Source organism: Palaemon carinicauda, chromosome 3 (genome assembly GCF_036898095.1).
Source record: "Palaemon carinicauda isolate YSFRI2023 chromosome 3, ASM3689809v2, whole genome shotgun sequence".
In the NCBI taxonomy this organism is placed as follows: Eukaryota; Metazoa; Arthropoda; class Malacostraca; order Decapoda; family Palaemonidae; genus Palaemon; species Palaemon carinicauda.
The window spans coordinates 118,461,247-118,485,906 of NC_090727.1; the positions used below are offsets into that span (position 1 = coordinate 118,461,247).

A 24,660-nucleotide genomic window follows, 5' to 3' on the forward strand; every position below is an offset into this window, starting at 1 on the left:
TTCTTTAACCTTGGAGAGGCATATGATACTGCATGGAGATATGGTACTGTACACTTAAAACCATTCATGAATTGGGATTAAGAGGAGCGCTACCATTGTTCATTCAATCATTTATTTCACATAGATATTTTCAAGAAATATTTGAGGAAACTATCAGAAAGGAAATATCAGGAAGAGTGGGTTCCCCAGAGTAGTGTGCTAAGTGTAACCCTATTTGCACTAGCCATTTAAGGGATAATCTCTGTTATTCTCAAGATATTCTCAACATTATTTATAGAGGATTTCTCTACATCATTTGCTGTAGCTAGAATGGAAATGGTTGAGAGAAAACTACAACTTTCAATTGACAAATTTAGCCAGTGGGCCAATATGAATTGATTAAAGTTTTTGACAAGCAAAACTGTTGTTGTTCATTTTTGTCGTATTTGGGGAGTACATCCAGTACAACGGATCCCATGTGTAAGTAAAGCTAGATTTCTAGGGTTGATATTTGATTTTAGGCTTACATGGGTTCCTCACTTGAAAGGCTTAAAAGTAAAATGTCTTGAGGCTCTGAATCTTTAAAAGTTTTTTTTCCTATACACATAGGGGCAGATTGGAAAACTCGTATAGAATTATACAAGGCTTTAATTTTTTTCAAAAATTGGTTATGGGTGTGAAATATACTCCTCAGCCACCCCAAGCCGATTTAAACTTAGATTCTATACACTATGCTGGTATCAGATTGTCCACAGGAGCCTTTAGAGCTTCACATATCCCAAGCCGCCTCCTTGTTGATGCTGAAGAATTACCTGTAGACCTTTATCAGAAGTCTTTTATTTTTCGGTATTGGTTTAGGTTGCAAAGACTTTCTAATTCTTTAGCTTGTCAGACTGCAAACCTCGTAAAGTACTGTAAATATTTTGAGTTGCACTCAAAATCTGCATCCTTATGATTTTTGGGTAAAAACATTACAAGACAGTCTAGATATAAGTAGAAATCAAGTGCTCCCATGTATTATATCATCAAGTCCTCTATGGAAATTACCAGAGATAAAGGTTTGTAAATATTTTATTGGTAAAAAACGAACTTGCTTGACTTAAAAGCCAGGTTGCTCTTTATGGAACATGTTGAAGAACATAGAGAACCGACTTTTATATATACCGATGACTCCTCATCTGTTGCTGACGTTGGATTTGGAGTATGAAGTAGTGTTTTTAATTGTAGAGGTACACTTCCTCTTGTAGCCTCTATATTTTCTGCCGAACTGTATGGCATACTAACCGCTATTGAGAAAATAGCGTTAAAAGAAGAGGGCAATTTTACCATTTTTAATGATGCAAGAAGTGTCCTTGAAGCTCTAGAAGTTTTTGATTTTAATAACCCTTTAGTTTTAAAGATTTTAGAGGGGCTGTCAGGGGTTCCGGCACACATAGGTGAGACTGGAAATGAGAAGGCCGATTTACTTGCAAAGAATGCTGCAGCTGAATTGCTACCAAGAAGTTATCCCATTCACTGTAATGATTTTTTTTACCTAGCATTAAGAATTTGGTTTATAATTGGCAACAGCATGAGAGAAATAATGATTTGTTATACCCCCTTAGAGATATAACATGATGCCCCGATAGTCGGAGACTACTTTTTGTTGTCTCCGCATTGGTCACACTCGGTTGACACACGAGTTTGTGCTAAGTGGCCAACATCAACCAGGGATTTTCTGACCGAATGCCTGAATTATAGCAACTTAAGAATTAGATATCTGTCCGAGGCTCGGGGTGAGGATGGCAGGTTCATCCTTGCCAAGATTCTTAGATATGATATGTTGTACTATGCTAATGGCATTTTTAGATTTATTTCACAAGCAGGTCTTCTGAAAGCTATTTTACTTTGATAATGACATCTTAGCTTTATGGTTTTCATTGAATATTTTTTTACATCGACGTCAACGAACTTAGATATCAGGATGCAAGAAAACTTGAAAGCAATCAATCAATCAAAACTTATTATGAAACAGGCGTAAATAGAAAATAATTATCATATTGTAATCTTTGAGAAGTTGACACACGTTTATGTGCTCAATTCTATAGGCTTTCTTCCTTCTCTGTTTGATATAGGTTTCTTAATTCTTTATTGTTTTTGTGTATAAATTTGTTAGTTCTCTGCGTTAAATATTTTACAGTTCACGGTTTTCAGTATGATTTAAAAAAAAAAAACGCCATCTCTAAAGAATAATCCTCATGGTCCAAAATTAGAACATTGGCCAGATGATGTGGTTTATTTGATAAACTGATTCCTATATACTATGTCAGTCGTAAAAATAAGTTATAATTTTTTTTTTTCATATTTACATATAGTTACAATATCATTCTTTCCAATTAACATTAACCTCTCTCTCTCTCTCTCTCTCTCTCTCTCTCTCTCTCTCTCTCTCTCTCTCTCTCTCTCTCTCTCTCTCTCTCTCTCAGAAACTACCAAAGTTGAATAATGACTTATTTTGAAGAATAAAAATAAAGTTATTCTAATTCAGGATTGATATATTGATTGCCCTTTAAGAGGTGCCGTGTTTACCATATAATTAAGAGCTCTTTTGTAAATTTCGATCTGCTTATAAAGATTTTGGTATTTTTTTGTAAGTTTTTCCTGTCTTTCTTCTTCTTGCCTTTGTTGGGTCTCCAGTTCCTTCATAGTAGCAATTTTCCTCCGACGATACAGTTGAGAAGCTTCGTTGTTAAGGTCTTGGTTCCTCCTCTTCTGGTCTTCCTCTGAAAGACCATAGATCCTTTGGTGTCTATGTTTGTATCCCCTCCTCGAATGGACGAATTCAGAGGAGCTGGGGTTCCCTGAAGCACCGTTTGACAAACTGTCAGGTTCAGGACTTGATTTGTAGGGCTGACTAGGTTCCGATTGTTGGAAGTCATTGAGGGAATTGTTGGCAAACAAGGCCTCATGTGACCGATAAGTGGACGCCTGAACTCCCAACCCACCTGTGTTAAGTTGATCAGTTGTCTCGGGTAACAGTTGGTCATAAGAATAATAACTGTGGTGATTAGGGAAAGGCCCATTGACACCAGAGGTTGGAGTTTCCAGAAGTTCTTGTTGATAAGGATTTGTTGTGGACGCTAACGGAGAACTCGCGTAAAGACCTGGTCCTCCAGTGTATATATTTTGGAGTCCCACGGGTTCATGAGATGTTCTATGGATAGAACTTAAACCACATCTATTATCTAATTCATCTTGGAGGGAGGCTGAGCAGTCTCTGGATGGGGGCTGAAAGTTCGAACTCTCTTGGTCAAATTGCAAAACACTTTCCACGTCTTCCAGGCTGAGGTTTGCCAGTTGCTCAAGGTTATTAAAGTTATCTCCTCTACAGAAGGGTGGTTGAAGAGCCTCATTTGGGTTCACAAATCCATAATCCTGTAATGGTAAAATCCTTATTAGTTTTCCACTTTTGCATTATTAAAAGTGTCAATTATAAGCATTTCAAATGTAGGTAGAAAGATATTTTATATTGCTGCCAGTAATTTGTTGTCTGCAACTGAGAAGAGTGTTGGAATAGTGTCATTGGTCAGCGAAGATTGTTTTTTTTTTCAATTATTAGCATGTTTTCAATATTATTATTAACAATATTTTTTCTGTTAATTCTGTTAATGATAACCTGAATGTATTTTGGTGGAATAAGGATAATAGTCATAACATCTTTATCTAAGGTTCCACACAATTGAATGCTAATTGGGAGAACGGACAGTTTTCATAAAAAGAAATAAAAAAAGTTTAGTGTTTGTTACTGAATAATTATAATTATAGTAAATAAGAACAGATAATTTTGTGAAAAAAATGTTTGTTGTTTTCTAAAGTAATAGAACCTGAGCCAAAGGCTGTAACATAGACCAAGGTTTGAGAACATTAGTTGTGTGCTCGTCAATTTCTATTAAGAAGCTAAGTGGAGACTTTGAAATGAACCAGTGTTAATAAAACTTCATGCGTAAATCTTGAAAAGGATTCCAGGGAAGCTCACTGGCTGAGTGGGACTGTTGAGTGGCCCTCTGCCTATATAACGATCAAAGGTAATAAAGGAGAAGGTCTCTCACTGATTAAGAAGAAGAGGAGTTGCTTTGATATTTACCAAGTACTGATCTTCGCTATCCTTCTGGAAAGCTTCCATGAGAAGACTGGAATGAGCAGCGATGTTCACATGGAAGGAAGCGTTATCCAACGCGTCTCCATATGCAGAGGCTTCAGGAAGGACGTCCTCTAGGAAATCCTTCGAAGGATCTTCATAGGAATCCAATATATCCATGGATGTTGATTGTGAAAATGGTGACGTCAGGAGTGCGGGTTCAGCTCCTGGAGATTCTCCTGACATGCGATAAGCCATGATGTTTGTGGAAATGCTCTAAGCCCATTAAATAAGCCTTTGTTTCGGGTGCAGTGGGAGGGTTTTTTAAAAGGAGGAAGAAGTAGTAGGATGTCCTTCGTGACATCAGCTGATTGGGTCGATGCTTCACCGCGGGTAATAGCTTCTTTTGTCCGAAGTCTTTTTTCTGAGCTTTGAAAAAGGAGTTCGAAATTGCCATGATCTTAATAAGTGCTCTTTAATGATAGGTATGACAGCCTAATGCTAGCGAGGAGTGTATATATACTGAATACTGCACGGTCGAAATACGAATTGAGTCTCACGCTTCTTATCAGAAACGTTCTGATAAAAGACAAACCGCTGCGAATGGTAGGCATGTTCTGGTCTTGTGTTGTCGTATCTGAATGAACGTTTATTTCTAGACTTGGAGCGGCAATTGCATGCAGGGTTTTTAACACGAAATCTCTCTCTCTCTCTCTCTCTCTCTCTCTCTCTCTCTCTCTCTCTCTCTCTCTCTCTCTCTCTCTCTCTCTCTCTCTCTCATGTATGTATGTATGTATATATATATATATATATATATATATATATATATATATATATATATATATATATATACATATATATATATAAATTATACACACACACACACACACACCCGCTATTCCCTTAGTAGGTAACTTGAAAGATATAAATTAGTCACTGACACATTTATCCTTTCAATGTTGAATCATGAATCAACCTCTTTTGCATGAAAACTTTGATAGCATAAACACTTCATATACCTATAGAGAAGATTCTTGGCCAGGGCATCGAACCCCCTACACAGACTGCACCTTTTCCCTTATTTTGTTGTAGTATGAGTTCCATTCCTTAACAGTTCTTCGTAAATACCATATATCTAATTGTTAATATTATTACCTCCGCCAACAAAGTTGGAAGGAGGTTATTTTTTCGCCCCTGTTTGTGTTTGTTTGTTTGTTTGTAAACAGTGTCCTGGTCACAAATTTAATCGTAGAGTAATGAAACTTGCAGGCATTAACCTTTGTTACAAACCGGAAGTGATCAAATTTTGGAAGGTCAAGGTCACAGTCACGGTCAGGAAAATTGCCCAATAGGGAGCCGAAGTCTGACGTCAAATTACCACGTGTTGGTTCATAAAATCTGCCTCATTCGCTCACAGACCTAGGAACTTGCCATTGTTTTAACACAAATACACTTTAACTTGACGTTTGCTGTCAGTATCCCGTTTGGATAAGAAAATTATTGTATATATGAATTGTAGTTGTTTTTATCTTGCTTTATCTATTGTTTGTCCTCAGAAAAGTAGTAAATCAACTAAATTATGCTGCAAGCAACTATTCCCTCACTAGGATCCTTCCGAACGATGTTCACGTGAACCAGTTTGGCCGTTGCCATTGTAAATGACTACTGGACTTCGGCTCCCTATTCACGTTATCAGCCATAAGTTTGGACATCGTTGTCAAAGAGATTTCAAACCTGGTTCGTGTTTGGGGTTTGAAAATCCACGTCAATTAATACATGTTAAGGTCAAAGGTCAGGGTCGAGTTCACAGTTAAGGTCAAATTTCGGTCATTAACCATACGGCCACAATTTTAATCGTAAAGTAATGAAACCTGCAGGATTTTAAACTTATGTAAAGAGATAGAAATTATTAGGTCAAAGGTCAAGGTGGAGGTTTGCACTCTACGAGTGCTTTAGTCTTGTTAGGTAAACTATAACCGTAATTGGAAAAGCAGGACACCATAAGTCTAATGAAGTAAGTAATGAAAAATTACTCTAGAATATTTTAAGAACAGTAATAACATTAAAATAGATCTTTCATGTATATAGTATAAAAACTTAAAAAAAAAAAAAAGAGGAAGAGAAGTAAGATACAACTGTGTGCCCGAGTGTACCCTCAAGCAAGAAAATTCTAACCCAAGATAGTGGAAGACCATAGTACAGAGGCTATGGCACTACCTAAGACTAGAAAACAATGGTTTGATTTTGGAGTGACCCCCTAAAAGAGCTGCTTATAGCTAAAGTATCTATTCTACCCTTACCAAGAGGAAAGTAGCCACTGAACAATCGCAGTGCAGTAGTTAAACCCTTGAGCAAAGAAGAATGGCAATCTCAATGCTATCAAGTGTATGAAGAGAGAGAATAGACCATACTAAGTGTAGACAAAGGAAAAGGGATCCGGATCTCTATATCGGTAGTCTCAACGGGTGCTGGTACCCTGGCATACCTACTGCTTATATATGTTTTCCCAACATTCACAGTAATAACCATTGCTATATCTTACGTGTTTGCATCTAATGCCATAACCTTACTAAGATTCACATTTACTCTCAACTTTTCCCTCTTGAAAGACATTTTTGAAATCTTGAGATTTTATATTTTTGTCATTGTCACCGGTAAGCTAAGCATCAGTTGCAAAGATGGACCGTCCCACTCCGTCCATGAGTCATTTTCTCGTCTATCAATTTTGCGCATAGGCTACATCCACTGCCCTATCCGTGAACTCTTTGAAAGAAGTAGAATAGCCAGGGAGATATGGTGCACCATATGTAAACCATTATTATAGAACTCTGAAAATACGTTTGATTTAATATTTTTTTTTTTTTAGATTTTATGTTCGTTATTTTCCTTGCAGTTGTTGTTATTATTGGAGATAAATAGATAATTGTGCAATATATATATCATTACGGGTTTATTTTTGATGTTGGGACCGGTCCTCGACACTTATCTTTTGACACGGTCTCTCTCTCTCTCTCTCTCTCTCTCTCTCTCTCTCTCTCTCTCTCTCTCTCTCTCTCTCTCTCTCTCTCTCTCTCTCTCTCTCTCTCTCTCACGTTTGTTTATAATCAAGAGGAAATTGTAGTCTTGTAAAAAAAGGTTTAGAACGTTAAGAATAAATAAAAATATAACCAATTTCTCTAAGTATTATCAAATGTGATCCATACCTAGGTAGTAATGTTCATTAGGATTCACAACACATACACACACTACTTCTACTACTACTACTACTACTACTACTCAATACTTACAAAGCAATTGCATGGAAATGAAAATTTTAATGCTGATGAAATTGGTCATTAATACGTTATATTTTATTATTATTATTAAGTGCTAAGCTACAACCCTAATTGGAAAAGCAGGATGCTATAAGCCCAGGGCTCCAACAGGGAAGATACCCCAGTGAGGAAAGTAAACAAGGGAAAATACAACATTTCAAGTAGAATAACATTAAAATAAATATCTATATAAAATGTAAAAACTATAACAAAACAAGAGGAAGTGAAATAAGACAGAGCAGTGGGCCCAAGTGCACCCTCGAGCAAGAGAAATCTACCCCAAGACAGTGGAAGACCATGGTACAGAGGCTATGGCACTACCCAAGACTAGAGAATAATGGTTTGGTTTTGGAGTGTCCTTTTCCTAGAAGAGCTGTTACCATAGATAAAGAGTCTCTTCTACCCTTACCAAGAGGAAATTGGCAACTGAACAATTTTAGTGTAGTAACCCTTTTGGGTGAAAAAGAATTGTTTGGTAATCTCAGTGTTATCAGGTGTATAAGTACAGAGGAGTATGTGTAAAGAATAGGCCAGACTTTGATGTTTGTGTGTGTGTGTGTATGTGTGTGTGTGTGTATGTGTGTGTGTGTGTGTGTGTAGGCAAAGGGGAAATTATCCGTAACGAGAGAGAAGGATCCAATGTAGTACTGTCTGGCCAGTCAAAAGACCCCATAACTCTCTAGCGGTAGTATCTCAACGGGTGGCTGGTGCCCTGGCCAACCTACTACCTACTAGTAACGGGAGTTAGCCTACGGCATGATATGTTCAATAGATAATGGTTTTCACGAATGAAACTTGTTTGATGAAGGGAGAGTGAAAACTTGGACGTTGTGACGTTTTTTTTTTTCACCTTTTGTTCTTTAACACAGGACATGGAGGAAGAAAATCCCGGTAGACATTCGAAGGTTTTACTTCTTGTAATCCCCTTATATAGATTGGTTGTCTTGCAAGCACTGATTAATACCCCGATAGTTGTGCCGCTAAATATCTTGAAATTGATTCTCATAATGGTGTTGATGTCTGGGAATCCCCTTTACTTCATAGCACTTCACTTATTTATTGTCAACTTATTTGTCTTTCGCCGATCTTCCTTAGGATGGGGCAGGGATTGAAACCATTGTTTAAAAGGCGTGAAAGATTCATTGTAAAGGAATTTCCTCGATAAGCAGGAAGCAGAAGTGTGCATGAAAGATAAAGTGAATAGCATTGTGGGAGGGGTGTGGGGGGAAGGTGCTCAAAACGTTTATAACAAGTCACGTGTTTAGTTACTTTAGGTCACTGATGTGGGAATTTTTCTGCTCGTGTTCATCAGTTGAAAGATGAAATACTGGTTTTATATTGAGCTAGTCCCTATATAGGAAATGTTGAAAACGTGTTTAAATATGTATATGTATGTACATATGTATACTAATATTTTATCAATGTGAAACAATTTCTCTCAAGAATGGTTGACTCCAGAGATGATAACAGCGCAACAATCACGGCCCCATTCATACCGCAATTTTTAAATTGTGAATTAAACCAAGACCGTCTCGAATACAGCCTTGATTAAACCCCCTGAGAATCAGAGATTTTCGAAATGTTGGATCTGTTCATACGTTATCATAGAAGGCTCATCAGCAGCTCATCATACACCTCTGGAAACATTGTTACTAAACTTTTTGCACCAATTCCCATGTCGCCCGGAAACGGAGGCTTTGCCATCCTTCCCAACAATTCTTTCATAGGATCTGTCCAAACATTTCTGGTCTTATCCTCCTTTCTTTTATCACTTCTAATTATACTCTCTTCATTGATTTATTTATTTTTCTTAATTTTTTTACAGGTTAAATCACCTATAAATAGTTGGATCTTCTTTATATACTATAAACTTTTTAAAACTTTTTCTGCATATTTATATTTTTCACTCTACCCACGGATCATTTTACTTTTATTCTTCATTTTCACTATACTGTACAGCCACAATTCACTTTCATAAAGGAGAATAGACTTAGCAGTCCTTCATACCCGGCCTTCCACAAACAATTCAGAGCTCTTATACTGTATAAAGTGTTTTTGAGTCGCCTCTTCTTTCATCTTGGCTCGTATCAGTTATGTTTTCTTCCAGATACTCGAGTGAATCAATCATTTCACTATGTTAAGGATCATCGCTCCTTGTTTCCATGTACCGTCATAACTGTAACCTTGCTCATTTTTATTCCCTACTTTCTCCTCATGCAAACACTCCCAATCTTGTAGTTTCTGCAGTTTTATCCTTATTATCCTTATCACCAGTCAGGAAAGTGTCATCTGCTAACACTAACTATTTTTTACTCGTTTTATGACTAAATGTTTTTCAATCACAAAACTTTGTACCTACATCCACTCGCCTATGGAGACGTAACACATCATCTTCTCAGACCCCTTTTCACACCTGTCACTTTCTCACTTCCATATACTATGACTTAGTGAGCTACCGACGTAACTAATCCGCTGATGGCTTTGTGGTGAAGGGAGACATTATTGCTGGGCTGGTGTCTTGACAGCCGACTGTCAACGCACTATGAAATGGGTTTTATATTTTTGATTTTGTCCAATTTCTGGTTTACATAAGACAATTATCTATTTCTTTTATTGATAATCATGTTATTTTTATTTGCTTTTAAACTATGATGATAAGGTATAAAGATGAAATTCTCACAAACGGAAGTACTCCATAGATTTAATAATACTACATTGGTCATAAAAAGTAAGGTTTTTAAAATGGGTGTATATATATATATATATATATATATATATATATATATATATATATATATATATATATATATATATACATATATATATATACAGACAGACAGACAGACAGACACAGACAGACAGACAGACAGTATATCCATGGGTGATGCTCAACAAGCGAATCGATACTGTGATAAAACCTTGTTCGAAGTAAAAGAAATTTTTCGTGAGAGAAAACTCTCAGCATTATTATTATTATTGTTGTTATTATTATTATTATTATTATTATTATTATTATTATTATTATTATTGTTATTTATTTATTATTATTTATTTATTATTATTTATTTATTATTATTATTTATTTATTATTTTTATTTATTTATTATTTTTATTTATTATTATTATTATTATTATTATTATTATTATTATTATTATTATTATAACAAGGCAAGCTACAACCCCAGTTGGAAAAGCTGGATGCTACAAGCCCAAGGATTCAAACAGGGAAAAATAGCCCAGTGAGGAAAGGAAATAAGGAAATAAATAAACTACGGGAGAAGTATGTACAACCCATATAAAATACATTAAAACCAGAAACAACATTAAATTGGATCTTTCGTATATAAACTATGAAAACTTCAAAAAAATAAGAGGAAGAGAAACAAGATGAGTGAGCATTTTACATTTCCAACAGCCATGAAATTGTATATCTGTTATATCCTTCAGATAAGGGAGTGAACTGAACAATAAGGCACTCATATAGTGATGCATTGGTTGAACGACCTATGGTGAAGCTAAAACCTTTAATGTCTCGTCACTGATTTATAAGTGATTAGTTCTATGCATTTCGGTATGATAAACTGAGTGTCAGAGGTATGCCGATCTAGTAGTTGCCATTTGTTTTAATTTTAAATTATTTTTAACATGAAACACAGGAGGGAATATAAAGACCTGTGGTTATGTCAATTCCCTCAGAGCCGTTCCGGGTATAAGTCGGCAATCAAGAATTTATGTATCTTCTTGGGCAACGGAAAGCTATATCTGATAATTCTTTACAATATAAAAAAGTAATGACACTTATCGGTTGGTCTGATAAGCAGTTGTTTTTACTTGTACCGAGTAGAACTGAGTACTTTGACTAGTTGTGAGGGAATACGGAAAATCAGTGTGGGCATGTCATGATTTGATGCTTATCGGTAATTTAGATTAAGGGAGATTAAACATTCTTACATGACGGTTGAGAGAATTCCTCTTAGCATATTTTTCTTGATCGTGTATCACATTCATGTCACGGCTGTAGACAGTGGGATTGCCACATGAATTATTGTGTATTATGCGGTCAGGTTAATCTTGTTGCTAAGCTTAGATATTTTTCTTTTTACTTCCCTTAATCATAAGTTTGTAACCAATTATTCATTATTTTAATGTAAATTATTTAATTTTCGTTACTTTTGGTTACTTTTTAATCGTAAATAAAAGCTCATTTATATGCTTGCAAGACGTTCCTTGTATGTTCGTCGGTATGAACTGCTGCCTATTCAGATACATGGTGACTTAACTTGTGTGGAATGTCAGACGGCTATTTCGGGGAATCCCCGCTTTCAAGTCGGGGAATACCCGCCTTCAAGTCGGGGAAATTCCCGGTAGTGATGGTAGAGAGACCAACGTGATCATAAACGAGATTCCGGAAGCCAGAGGTTGTTGTTATGAGTAATGTTCAATCTAATGGAAATTGTCGTCGTTACAAGTAACCACTGAGAAGTATTTGCAGAAGTTCCCTGTCAACACAAACTTTTTAGCCTTCTAATCTACCTTGAACCTTACTTCCTTTCTTCGATCCTGCTGTGCAACTCCCAAAATTTAACGATATATTACGATTATAATGGTTTCCACCTAGTTGCATATATTCACTGAATGGCATCCCCGGCCCTAATGCAAATTCATGAATCTATGAATTCGTAGGTCATGTGTTTGCCTTTCGGTGTTCCTTAAAGGTCTTGAATTCCTCCGTCAGTGGCGATAACACATCGTTGCACGGAGTTAAGGACCAGTTCACCACAGCAGGTTGAAATTGCATCACTGCTAGTACTCAAGTTGTGCGTCATCCGTGAACCATGTAGTTGACGCAGTGTTTGGATGCAATGTGGCCCTCTATCTCTTTTAACACTAGTTTCTGGATTGTTTCTGCCTTTGATGGTTTTGTATTATTTGTTATAATTTTTTAACGTTGTTGGTGAACTTAGAGTATAGACAAAATATGACATAATATTTTAACCAAAATGTATTTGAAAATACCCATATCTGTAGTTTATATTCTCTCCTTTTCCCTTATTTTAATTTTGCTTTTGCTGTGAAAAGTATTCATTCGGTGAATGAGCTTCATTGAATTGACATTTTTGGTTTATTTTGAGATCGGGTCTATTATATCGTAGTTTTTTTTTTCTTTCTTTCTTTTTTCCATTTGGAACAGTTGATATTATTTTTCAGTTTCCACTTTTATATCTTAATCAACTTTAGTAAGATTATAGTTTATAAATGTTCTAAGATTTAAGATATCTGGAAAAATTACAGAGATATATGAGAACAGACAGATGAACGATAATGATTGATGATAGTTGAAGGGGTAATTTTCCTATTTCCATGTTTTAAAGGGCATAAATACCTATGAACCCAGGTGGCACTGTAGATTTGTTAATGTTTTTAATCAGTTTGATTTAATATCTGAGTTTGTTAAGAGGGAAAAGTCAGTTAATTTTATTATGTTATTTTCTTATCCTGAACATCCTTTACGCAATGTTTTCTGTAATAGCTGAATCTTGAATTCTTATGTTTTTCAAGTAACCCGTCAGATACAATTGTACTATCTGCGGGAAAGGGGGAGGGGGAGCTTGCTGTTGCTGTTGCTGTTGCTGTTGCTGGCGTATTTTACACAAAATGAGAAAGTAGTTTCATAGAATAAAGATTTAATCGAAGTGCCAATGTGCTCTTTTTAATTTTCGTACGTCAGACAACTTTGCAACGTCTCGGTTTCCGGTGGTTTTGTGTTTTTTGTTTGTTAGGTTTTGCTAATGAGAAAGCCTGTTGGGTCTTCATTTTGAAAGTCGTTGTGTTGTGTTCATTGTTCTTTTATACCTGTTCCTTTGTTCTCATCTAAGATTGAAACCCAAATTTAGACGTTGACGTCAGTGTATCCAATGATCCCAAGTGTCCATCGCTAGCAGACGTCAAGTTCCTTCCGGATTAATGACGAACATCCATCCTTCTTGACGTGCTTAAAAGCGTCACTTCTCATTTCACATCAGAGATAAGGAATTTCTGTTTGACTCCTTCCATTTGTTAGTAGTTTACTTCGGTGTAGTGTTAATGGGAAAGTGCGAGTTTGTTACAAAAATATTGCGAATTTTGAGGCTCTTCATCCAGAAACCTATTTCGACCCTTCTAGCCTTTCCTAATAAGGCTTCATATTCTCTATCCTCTCAACATACAAGCACACATATATGCATACAAATTCACACACACACACACACACACACACACACACACACACATATATATATATATATATATATATATATATATATATATATGCAGTATATATTGTATGTGTATATAGCTTACCTTATGTGTACTCGTGCGTCTTGCGTGTGCATGCGTGCGCGTGCTTGCCCATGCGCATATGTATATAGAATGATTGTGACTCCATACATCCAAGAATTATGTTATTTTCCTTTCATTTGCAAAAGCGAATTTATTAACATACGAAAAAGTTCTGCCATTTATAGGGAACAGCCAGAATCAGTAAAACAAATTTCTTGTGTGTTTTTAACAAATCTGTATCACCTGGTTGCTAGTTTTAGTCAGTAATTGGGTCATGGGAAGCTTTATCATTATTTTTTAATTCTTTTTATTTTCCACATTCTGCGTCTGGATAATCATACTTTAATGAATTTGAGAATGTAATGGCTTCTGTCCTTTGGAAACTAAGTTTTATTGTATATGTTGTACTGTTTTATTGTACTTGGACTTGAAGATCTGGAGAAGAGTGACACGAACGACCTATTGCATAATGTCTGGTAGTACAAACAATCAGTTGATTATACAGAACATTTAAGGGCTAATGATATATAAAAGTGGACGTTTGACTGTGCCGGCTATATTGGAATAACAAGAATGAGGATTTTATAGAACCAAAAAGGGAATTTCAAGTGAATAAAAGGATCCCCTTGAAGGCATCCCACCTATGGGATCTAATAAAGATGCCCAGATTGACAAAGCCTTTAGTGTTTGAACTTGCCTTCTCGACTCTTTTATATTACTATAATTTTATGTACAAATAATACAGGTGTGTACATTGAATTTTTTATTATAAATAGATGGAACATACATTTGATAGATAAATAACTAAACTTCTACATGGATATATTATGATGAAAAATAAGCAAGAAAATGGAAATATGCTGGAGCACTCTCAATTCAAGGAGCTTCGACAGTAGAATGTGGAATGGTCTTTGCACATTACCCGTCACACAGTCCAAACTTTAAAATAAAAAACAAGAATGAAGCTCATAATTGAACGTTACATGACTTGCATGGGTGATAACTTATCAGCAACTGGAACTTGATCTAAAGATTGAACATGTTCAAATTGAAAGTGCTTTTTCCTGATAATCCTTCTTGAGTCCGAAGGATAATGCAGACAATAAGAAATGTGTTCTATTGTAAATAGATGAAACGGAATCTAATAATGTAAAAAAGTTGACAACGATATTAACTTTATTTCCCTTTCTCAGTATCCTTTAGGAAGTCGTAGTAGTCTTCTGTTAAGACATTCGTCAGACAGAACCTAATATTGGACTTTTCTCTTATCACTTAATCTCTTTACTATAGTCATTTTTTCTTAATGAGGCGCATTTGCACTGACTCGCAGGGGTGCCCTTTTAGCTCCGAAAATTTTCCTGTTATTTGTTCGGTTAGAATTATATTGTCCAACCAATCAGCGATCAGGAAACTTTTCCGAGCTAAAAGGGCACCCCTGAAAGTCGGTGCAAATCTGCCTCACTGAAAAGATTTGAATTTAGGATATATACATCTTTACATTTTGTTCAAGTCCAGAGTTTTATAAGTGTTAGGAAATTCTTCAAGAACATATTTTTTTTTTTTTTATAGTTCTATAGCCATTTTAGTTAGGAGGGAGTCAAGCATCATCAATACGGTTTTCCTCATGACTGAGTCATCCTACGTAGATGCAACCCCTTTAAAATCTGTATACGTATGTGTGAATTTATTCGTGTGTTAGTAAATACTTTTATATTAATTTATAGCTGTCCTGAAATGTCGTCACTCCTTTGAAGCATAGATGCGTATATTCCTACACAGGCAAAAACATATCCTTTTGTAAGGGTTTTCTAAAAGTCACTTGTAAAGCTTGTTCGAGACATGGCCTCTTATGATCACAAAGTAAGAATAGAAATATCCTGATTGGGATTACGTCAACATCTGACTTCATAACACAAATGTTAAACATATGTGAAGCAGAACGTTTTCTATGTAGGTTACATTTAGCATAAATTGGAATTTTATTGCCTCTCTCTCTCTCTCTCTCTCTCTCTCTCTCTCTCTCTCTCTCTCTCTCTCTCTCTCTCTCTCTCTCTCTCTCTCTCGTGAAAGTTGTTATTGGTGGTGGGAATGTTCATTTGCTATATTTTTGTTTGTCTTGACTTCGGCCGTTGTAGCGACGAGGTCATTGACGCTGTGTTTGACCTGAAGATATCAGTAAAAGTTCCGTTTAGGCTTGAATGGATTATTTTGTCATACGTTGACTATGTCTTAACAATTAAAGAGTTTATTAAAATTTCATGTGATCACTATGATAGGTTTTCATTAAATATGGCGTAAATTACATATAACTAAAAAGTTACCACCTTTAAATTTTGAAACAATTTTTATTTACTTCATTCTTCATTGAACTATTTTCTTTACTTCATTCTTCATTGAACTATGTCCTTTACTTCATTCTTCATTGTATTATTTTCTTTACTTCATTCTTGATTGAACTATTTTCTTTACTTCATTCTTCATTAAACTAATTACCTTACGAGCTTTAACTTATGCACTGCCTACAGAGTGATTATGGTAACGCATTGAAAAAAAAAAATTCTTGTTCACTCCAGTTGTAAGATGTATGAACTCTAGATCGGCAACCTTTTTAAAATGTCACAACGGCAATGTCTTTTTTTTGGATCTAAAGCAGTTACAGCTAAATCAAGCTGTAAAAGAGGAGGGTACACAACTTTGACGACTATAGGGAAGCCAGCATGCGAGGAAATAATCCAAAAAGCTGAGAAAAGGCATTCTAAACAAAAAAACGAACGCGTAGGTAAGCTGCAAAAATTGGAATGAGTTTATCAGAGGCGAGTAGTACTATGAAGGGAGAGAACATGTAACGGCTCCTCACCTATCCTCCTCCTCAGATTCCTAGACTGTTTGCGGTACAGATATCTATGGTTATCTACGGATACGTCCCTGATTATACACGATATCTTAGGATAGTCGTCCCGGGGGTTGGAACCCCGTGATACCTGACGGTAATTCTCTTGTAATATCACTCGCAGAAATATCATACAGTGGGAAGCTGCCCAAAGGAACTTCCATCAGGACGACATGGCTATTTCATCGTGCAGTTTTCTCTTGTTCATTTCCGTTGGAATAAACATGGGAGACATGGTCTGAGGCTTCGAAGTTGAAACAGTAGTGAGAGAAATAGTTGACAAAAAGTAGTTTTCTTTATAAGTATCCAGAGGTTTTGATGGGTTGCACAATGTCAGAAAATCTTGTAATTGCTTGTTAAGGCTCGGTAAACTATCGTTATGTAATTATTGCCGGTTTATGGACTTATAAATATCATGGTATAATATATAAATATATCATGATAAAATATATAAATATAATCATATATGTAAAGATATTGATTTAATACCTCACTATATTACGATGTAATATTTTGTTAACTAAGTACATCATGATGTAATATACAGTATAAGAGTTGTTTGACAGTGGGGGAATTTACAGTGGGGGAATTGTATGATGGTGGAATATAACGTGGAATAATCAATGGTGAAATTTTCCTTTGGTGAAAGTCCCCGGGGGGGTTTTTAGTTGTGGAATTTACCATGGGGTAATTTACCGGTCACCCTTAAAATGCGTTCTGGACATGAAATACTATAGTCAATTCTTTTTAGAGAGACAGATTTAGACTGACTCGCAGGGGTGCCCTTTTAGCTCGGAAAAGTTTCCTGATCGCTGATTGGTTAGACAAGATAATTCTAACCAATCAGGTAGCAGGAAAATTTTCCGAGCTAAAAGGACACCGCTGCGAGTTGGTGCAAATGCGCCTCATTAAAAAAAGATTGAGTATAGATATCACATGTTAGTTATCAGAGCTATACTTTAATAGATATATTTTTTTTACTGTGCAACTATATATGAACATTATCCTTATGTCTAGTTTCTTAAAGTGGTATGAGATCCAGAGAAACATTCCTGGAATGTTAAACAAAGTTCATTGCTTCCTTGTTGTTAAAATCATGTCTCTGAGAGTGAAGGAATCTAGTTTCTTCAAAAGTGGTTTTAACAAAAGCATAAAATGGCTGTCTCTAGGGTCTTCATTGATTATGTTTTGACTGTTCAATGGCTTAGCTCTGCTTTTAAAATTGTCTGATAGAGGCCAAGATAATTATTGTTATAACTGAGTTTTCTTGAATATTTTGGGATCGTTTTTAATCATCTGTTCATAATTGAAATTTAAGTCATGGTCTGTTTTCCTGTAATGCTGTATTGTCTTCTCTTAAAACTGGGTTATCTGGAGTCCTGAAGAAACTGACCGTTTGTGAATTCCCTTTCGTGTGCCATAGCCTCTGTACCATGGTCTTTCACTGTCTTGGGTTAGAGTTCTCTTGCTTGAGGGTACACTCGGGCACACTGTTCTGTCTTGTTTCTCTTCCACTTGTTTTGTTAAAGTTTTTATAGTTTATATATAAATTATTGTTTTGATGTTGCTTTTCTAGGAATATCTTATTTTTCCTGTTTCCTTTCCTCACTGGGCTATTTTCCCTGTTGGGGTCCCTAGGCTTATAGCATCCTGCTTTTCCATCTAGGGTTGTAGCTTAGCAAGTGATAATAATAATAATAACAAAAATACAATATCCTTGTATTTTTCTTTTCATTGTTTGAGTCTGATTGTGTCATAAACTAGACGAAAAAACTAATTCCAAAGCAAGTGTTTTCACTCTTAACTTTCAAATCTGAAGTGATCATGAGAAAGAAAATAGCCTTATTAAATAAGAATATTATGAAGAGGTAGTAGGTTGGCCTCTGCTCCAATCAACCGTTGAGATACTACTGCTAGAGAGTTGTGGAGTCTTTTGACTGGCCAGACAGTAGTACATTTAGTCCCTCTCTCTTGTTACAGATCATTTTCCCTTTGCCTACACATACACACAGAATCGTCTGGCCTATTCTTTACATATTCTCCTCTGTCCCCATGCACCTGACAACACTGAGATAACCAAACGATTTTTTCTTACTGCACTGTAATTTTTCATTGGCCACGTTCCCCTTTGTAAGGGTAGAAGACTCTTTAGCTATGGTAAGCAGCTCTTCTACGAGAAGGACACTCCAAAATAAAACCATTTATATCTAATCTTGGGTAATGCCATAGCCTCTTTACCATGGTCTTCCACTGTCTAGGGTTAGAGTTCTCTTGCTTGAGGGTACACTCGGGCACACTATTCCATCGTCTTTCTCTTCCTCTTGTTTTGTTAAAGTTTTTATATTGTATATATTACGTATTGATTTTAATCTTGTTGGGTCTTAGAATATTTTCTTTTTCTTTGTTTCCTTTCCTCACTGAGCTATTTTCCCTGTTGGAGCCCCTGGGCTTAAAGCATCCTGCTTTTCCAACTTGGGTTGTAACTTAGCAAGTAGTAGTAGTAGTAATAATAATAATAATAATAATAATAATAATAATAATAATAATAATAATAATAATTAATATTTGTAATGTTAGGTTTACTAACTTTACAACTTCTGTCATGACTGGAAGATCACCGGATGGCATTCATATCGGTAACGTTATTTCTACCTTTTCTGTCAGTCACTAGAAATTGTATACCAGTAATATTCTCCATCGTACGACCACTGACGTCCGTCTAAGAAACGTTCGTTGTGAATGACCAACGAATGAACTGTGTTGTCTTGATGTAATCCCAGAGTTTCTGGTATAGTCAACGTTTATTTCCCCAAAAATTGTTTCCTACGAATGAAGGAATATTTGTCGTGAATACTTTTATATTATGTGATATTCTGAACGTAGGATATATATATTGTATATATTTTATCATCATTTGAAGGGGCTAGGGTTCGATCCCAAGTATGAGGTAGAAATTTATTTCTATTTGATCACGATATTGCGTTGATTTCCATCCACTATATATATATATATATATATATATATATATATATATATATATTATATCTATATATATATATATATATATATATATATCTATATATGTATATATATATATATATATATATATATATCTAAATATATATGTATATATAATATATATATATATATATATATATATATATATATATATATATATATGTATACAGTATATATATAAATATATATATATATATATATATATATATATATATATATATATATATATATATACACACACATACATGTATGTATGTATTGTGTGTATATATGTATGTATGTATATATGTGTATATGTGTGTATGTATATATATATGCATATATGTATGTATATATATACACACAGTTATATATATATATATATATATATATATATATATATATATATATATATATATATGCACATTTACACTGTTTTTTCATATTCAAATAAGCCATATAATTTAATACATTAATGTTTGTATTCTGTTACTGACCTTAGGATCAGAGTCCCAGGCGGAACCACTCGAAGACAATAGTATCTGACCGGCCGAGATTCAAACTCTGGTCCAGGATGCTTGTATGACAGTGACAGTACCATTTAGCCACAAATAAACATTAAAGTCAATGACAATTCTTCTGTACATATACATGTCTAATTCAAGTTTTTTTTTTTTTAACTTAGAAAGGAAATCAACGAATCTTTGCCATCGTAGCTGATTGGTATGTTTGTACTTGGCATTCAATTAATGATAAATTTTGCACATGTTTTATCATATTCATATAAGCCGTATATTTTAATATATTAATGTCTTGATTTTCTTACCAACCTTGGGATCAGAGCCCCAGGCGAAACCACTGAAATACAACAGCATCTGACGGGCTGGGATTTGAACTTTGGTCCAGAATGCTTGTATGACAGTGACACTACCATTTAGCCACGAAGAAAGATAAAAGTCTATGACAATTTTTTTTTTACATATACCTGTCGAATTCAGGTGTTTTTCTTTTTTTTTTTACTTAGAATTGAAATCCACCCATCTTTACCATCGTAGCTAATTGCTATGTTTGTACTTGGTATTCGATTAATGATAAATTTTGCACTTTTTTCATACTCGAATAATACCTTCATGTCTGGATTCTCTTATCGACCTCGGGATCAGAGCCCTAGGCAAAACCACTCAAAGGCAATAGCATCGGACCGGCCAGGATTTGAACTCTGGTCCAGGATTCTTGTATGATAGTGACACTGTCATTTAGCCATGAAAAAGACAAAGGTTAATGACAGTTCTGCTATCAACGGATTTTTCATAGTCCACAAAAGCCTTGAAAAGTGGATTTTTCTATTCTATGCATTGCTGTCCAACTTGTCTGAAAATGAAAATTTGGTCAGTGCAACTTCTACTTTTTCTATATCTCGCTTGTTCATCTCTCAGCTTTTCATCAGTCTTTCCCTCCAGTCTCTTTAGAATAAACATACTACATATTTTCATAATTGATGTAAGTGTAATGCCTCTGCAATTATTGCAACCAGTCAGGTCTCCCTGTTTTACCATTTTCACTAATACTCCTAACTCCCATTCATCAGGTTTTGCCTCTTCATTTCACATTCTACAAAATAATCTTGTAAGTAATCTTGGAGTCACATCATTTTCAGTCAGTATCATCTTGGCAGTTATTCCAACGTATGCAGGGGCTTTCCATCTCTTTAGTGTTTTGAGGATAGCTTCGACTTCAAACACCCTGAATTCATTCATGGGCACATCAAGGTCTTCATCAGCTTCAGGTATATCAATCAAATTATTCCCTTCATATCTCCTTTTCATGACCCCACTAAAGTGGTCCATCCAGTGTTGTCTTTCTTTGTCTTCTGTTGTTATAATAGATCCATCTCTCTTTTTGATGGGTATATGATTCTACTTCTTTGCCCCAGTCGAGATTTCATTAATAATTCTATAAGCAATTCTTACACCATTGCCATTTCTTGAATTCATAGCTTTGTCAGCCTCATCTGCTTTACCGTCTAAATATTCTCCCCAGTCATTCCTGGTTTTTCTTTTGACCTCACTATTACTACTGAAATACTTAGCATGCTCTGCCTTGTAATTTTCATTACTTAATTGAACAATTTCAACAATAAATTTCTGTACTTGTCTCCTTTTTATATATTTACATAAATAAATATATGTTCGTGTATGATTGTTATATTTGTTATTATTGTTATTGATAGTATTACAAGCTAACCTGTAACCCTTGATGTCGTGACAAAATAGAATGAACTGTAACTCCCCGAAAAGAAATGCAATTGTTACTGAAAACGAAAAATTGTTAATTATCTAGGATCATAACATCAGGGGTTATTCGTGCTGATTGGAGGACGATTAATGAAACTTATTTTAGCTTGAAAAGATAATTATTAAATAAAAAAAAATATTGAGGGTTTCATATACTTCATAAAACTAGTAAGAAGACCAGCATCCAATATGAACTTGTAATGGCCAATGGCATCATACACACATTGTCCAAGAATCTTAGTGAGGATGTACCTGCTATCCTCTTTGCCAGTTCCACTGAAGAGTTGTTCTTGGATATCAGCAAGACTGGGACATTCACTAAATGCCTAACAGTCGGGGGAACCAAGCCATCACTACACAAGGGTTGGCAAATATCTCCAAGATATATTTTTTTATATAAGGCAATAAGTCGTCACAGGGAAGTGGATATTTCTCAGGAAGTGATTTGTCTGCTGTCTATTTTGCTCATTTATACTTCTTCATTTCCTTGAAAACCTACGTGAGCTGGAACCAAGCAAATTTTAACTTTCTTGCTTGCAGTGCTACAAATATACAGCCACTCTAAAATGTTTAAAACTAAAGGATTATTGGATGAAAATCGGTTAAAACCTGCAAGATACTTTTTCCATCACTGAAAATGGTGAAATTACCCGCTATTATATTGTCAATTTTTTCCTAGCAGTCTTAATGCTATACAACTTTGTTTTAAAGATAAGATGATGTTAAAGAGAGTGGACGTTTACTGTTAAAAGAAGTACTATTGCACATCACAAAAACAACTCCATTACTGGATTTAGAGCCATTCGTAAATATAAACCCAATATTCCTATGCTGTTCTGCATATCCAAAACGACTGATCATTTTCTTTATTTACCGTGTTGACTTCAAAGTCAGTGAATCCCTGGTCAATCCCTGTAAGTTTCCAGTGAGGGGTAGCTGATAACCAAAAAGGCTATCTAGCAGTTTTTTCACTCTGAATCCATAAGGTTTTTGGGATATAGAGTGCCTATTTTTAGAGTAAATCCAATTGCAACATGAAAGAACTGCCTTTTCACAAAGACCTGAATGAATAAAGGCAACTCAACCAAGAGTTTCTTTAGCTGTCTTTCCGTCCTGTAATTTAAATGGGTTTTATTACTTTGTCTTAAAAATCTTTTGCTAAAGCTGGTGTTAGATTTTCTAGTATTACTTATTTTAGATTTTGCCATTGCTCTATTATTTGACCTTCATATTTTTTTTATTTTATTTTTATTATTTTATATATCTTCAATCCGCTGTAATGTTAAGAAAGTATTCATGTCCCAGTTTTTTATAAATCTTTAAATCTGTCAGAATGACGTTAGAATAATGATTTTAATAGTTTTATAGCTTGTTTTTATTTTCAGTCAATCATTGAAGGTTTCATCTCTGCATGCAGTTTCTATAAGCCCCTTGGTAGTGTTCTTAGGATATTAAATGACATTCTATTTTTCTGTAATAAATAATTTTAGTACTTTGACTCAACAGAGTTAGACAATACCTTAATAAATAGAAAATGACTAGCGGTTTATTAAATATATTACTCTTGTTGCAATTGTGAATACAAGTTTTCAGGTTCAGTATTACATTACTTATCCTGACAATTCTATGTAACATGGAATATAAACTTGTGATGATATGAATGTTATCAATCTATGATATATTTTGCCAGTCCTCCTGGCCCTGACCCAAACAAAGTTTTCTCTTCTGTTCTTGAAGTTGTTTGTAAATCATCTTTAGTTGAGCATTTCTCTCTTCTTCTTGTTTTAGTTGTGTCTCCGCATCTTTGACTTTCTTTGTTTTTCTTTGGCGGTACAACTGAGAGGCTTCATTGTTGAGGAGTTGGCTCCTCATCTTCTGGTCCTCCTCAGGAAGGCCATACACCCTCTCATGGCGATGCCTGTAGCCTTTTCTTGAGGTGCTGTTGGTGGGATTGTCTTGGGCTTCGGAGTACGTGTTAGGGAGTAGATATTGGCTGTGGGATGCTGATAGTTGAGTATAATTTAGAGATTCTGATGTTTGATAGAGGTTAGACGACATTGCTGGACAGAAGTGTAAAGATGAAGAAGGTCCTTCCATTGACTGGGCCAATAGATTTGAAGGATATGAATCTCTGCTGTTGCTGTGATTTATGCTTGTTGGGCAAGTGCCCATATCAAAGGTCATTGGAGCTGTGAGTGGAAGTGGAGTAAAGCCTACTGCCCCATCCACATGTGGAAAATCTTCAGGGTCTTGAAGGTAACGATCGAAGTCAATCGGTCCATCTTGTAACTGGATTGGGTCCTGGATGTCATCCAGACTCATTCTTTTAAATTCAATGTTTGGGGGCTGTACTTCATTAGGGTTTGCTACACCTGATCTCTGGAAGAGCGAAAGGTATTGAAAACATAAGATTCAATATTATTTAATTTACAAATTTGATATGAATAGTCCTTCCATATTACACAAGATATTGACGGAATTTATGTATAATCTGTGCTTGAAGAAAAACTTTAGATTTCTGACCTCACTTCAAAGTTAAAGAGAGAAGTGCAAAGGTTACCTAAAAACGACGCAAACAATCTAAAACTATTACAGGAATTCCAAAGGTATTGAAAATGAATTTCTTATGCTACAAAATATTAATATTGAAGTTATGATACGTACATCTATATGTAAATGAATTTAGTGTAACATATACTGTATATATATATATATATATATATATATATATATATATATATATATATATAT

At 35.1% G+C, this 24,660-nt stretch overlaps 2 protein-coding genes and 1 long non-coding RNA gene across 3 annotated transcripts in view; 1 reads left to right on the forward strand and 2 right to left on the reverse strand.

The window, feature by feature from the left end:
• Positions 1 to 24,660, forward strand: part of LOC137638428 (uncharacterized) — a 270,192-nt gene that overhangs the window by 158,191 nt on the left and 87,341 nt on the right. The window lies entirely within an intron of this gene.
• Positions 2,498 to 4,559, reverse strand: LOC137637812 (uncharacterized). Its single transcript, XM_068369922.1, has 2 exons — positions 4,103 to 4,559; positions 2,498 to 3,393 (listed from the first exon to the last, which is right to left on the reverse strand). Exons 1-2 carry the CDS (start codon positions 4,352 to 4,354, stop codon positions 2,503 to 2,505), a joined length of 1,143 nt encoding a protein of 380 aa, XP_068226023.1. The 5' UTR covers positions 4,355 to 4,559; the 3' UTR covers positions 2,498 to 2,502.
• Positions 23,458 to 24,660, reverse strand: part of LOC137637813 (uncharacterized) — a 1,578-nt gene continuing 375 nt past the window's right edge. Inside the window, exon 2 of the mRNA XM_068369923.1 lies at positions 23,458 to 24,288. Within this exon, the coding sequence (XP_068226024.1) occupies positions 23,581 to 24,288 (708 nt within the window). The 3' untranslated portion in view covers positions 23,458 to 23,580. The remainder of the gene's footprint in view (positions 24,289 to 24,660) is intronic.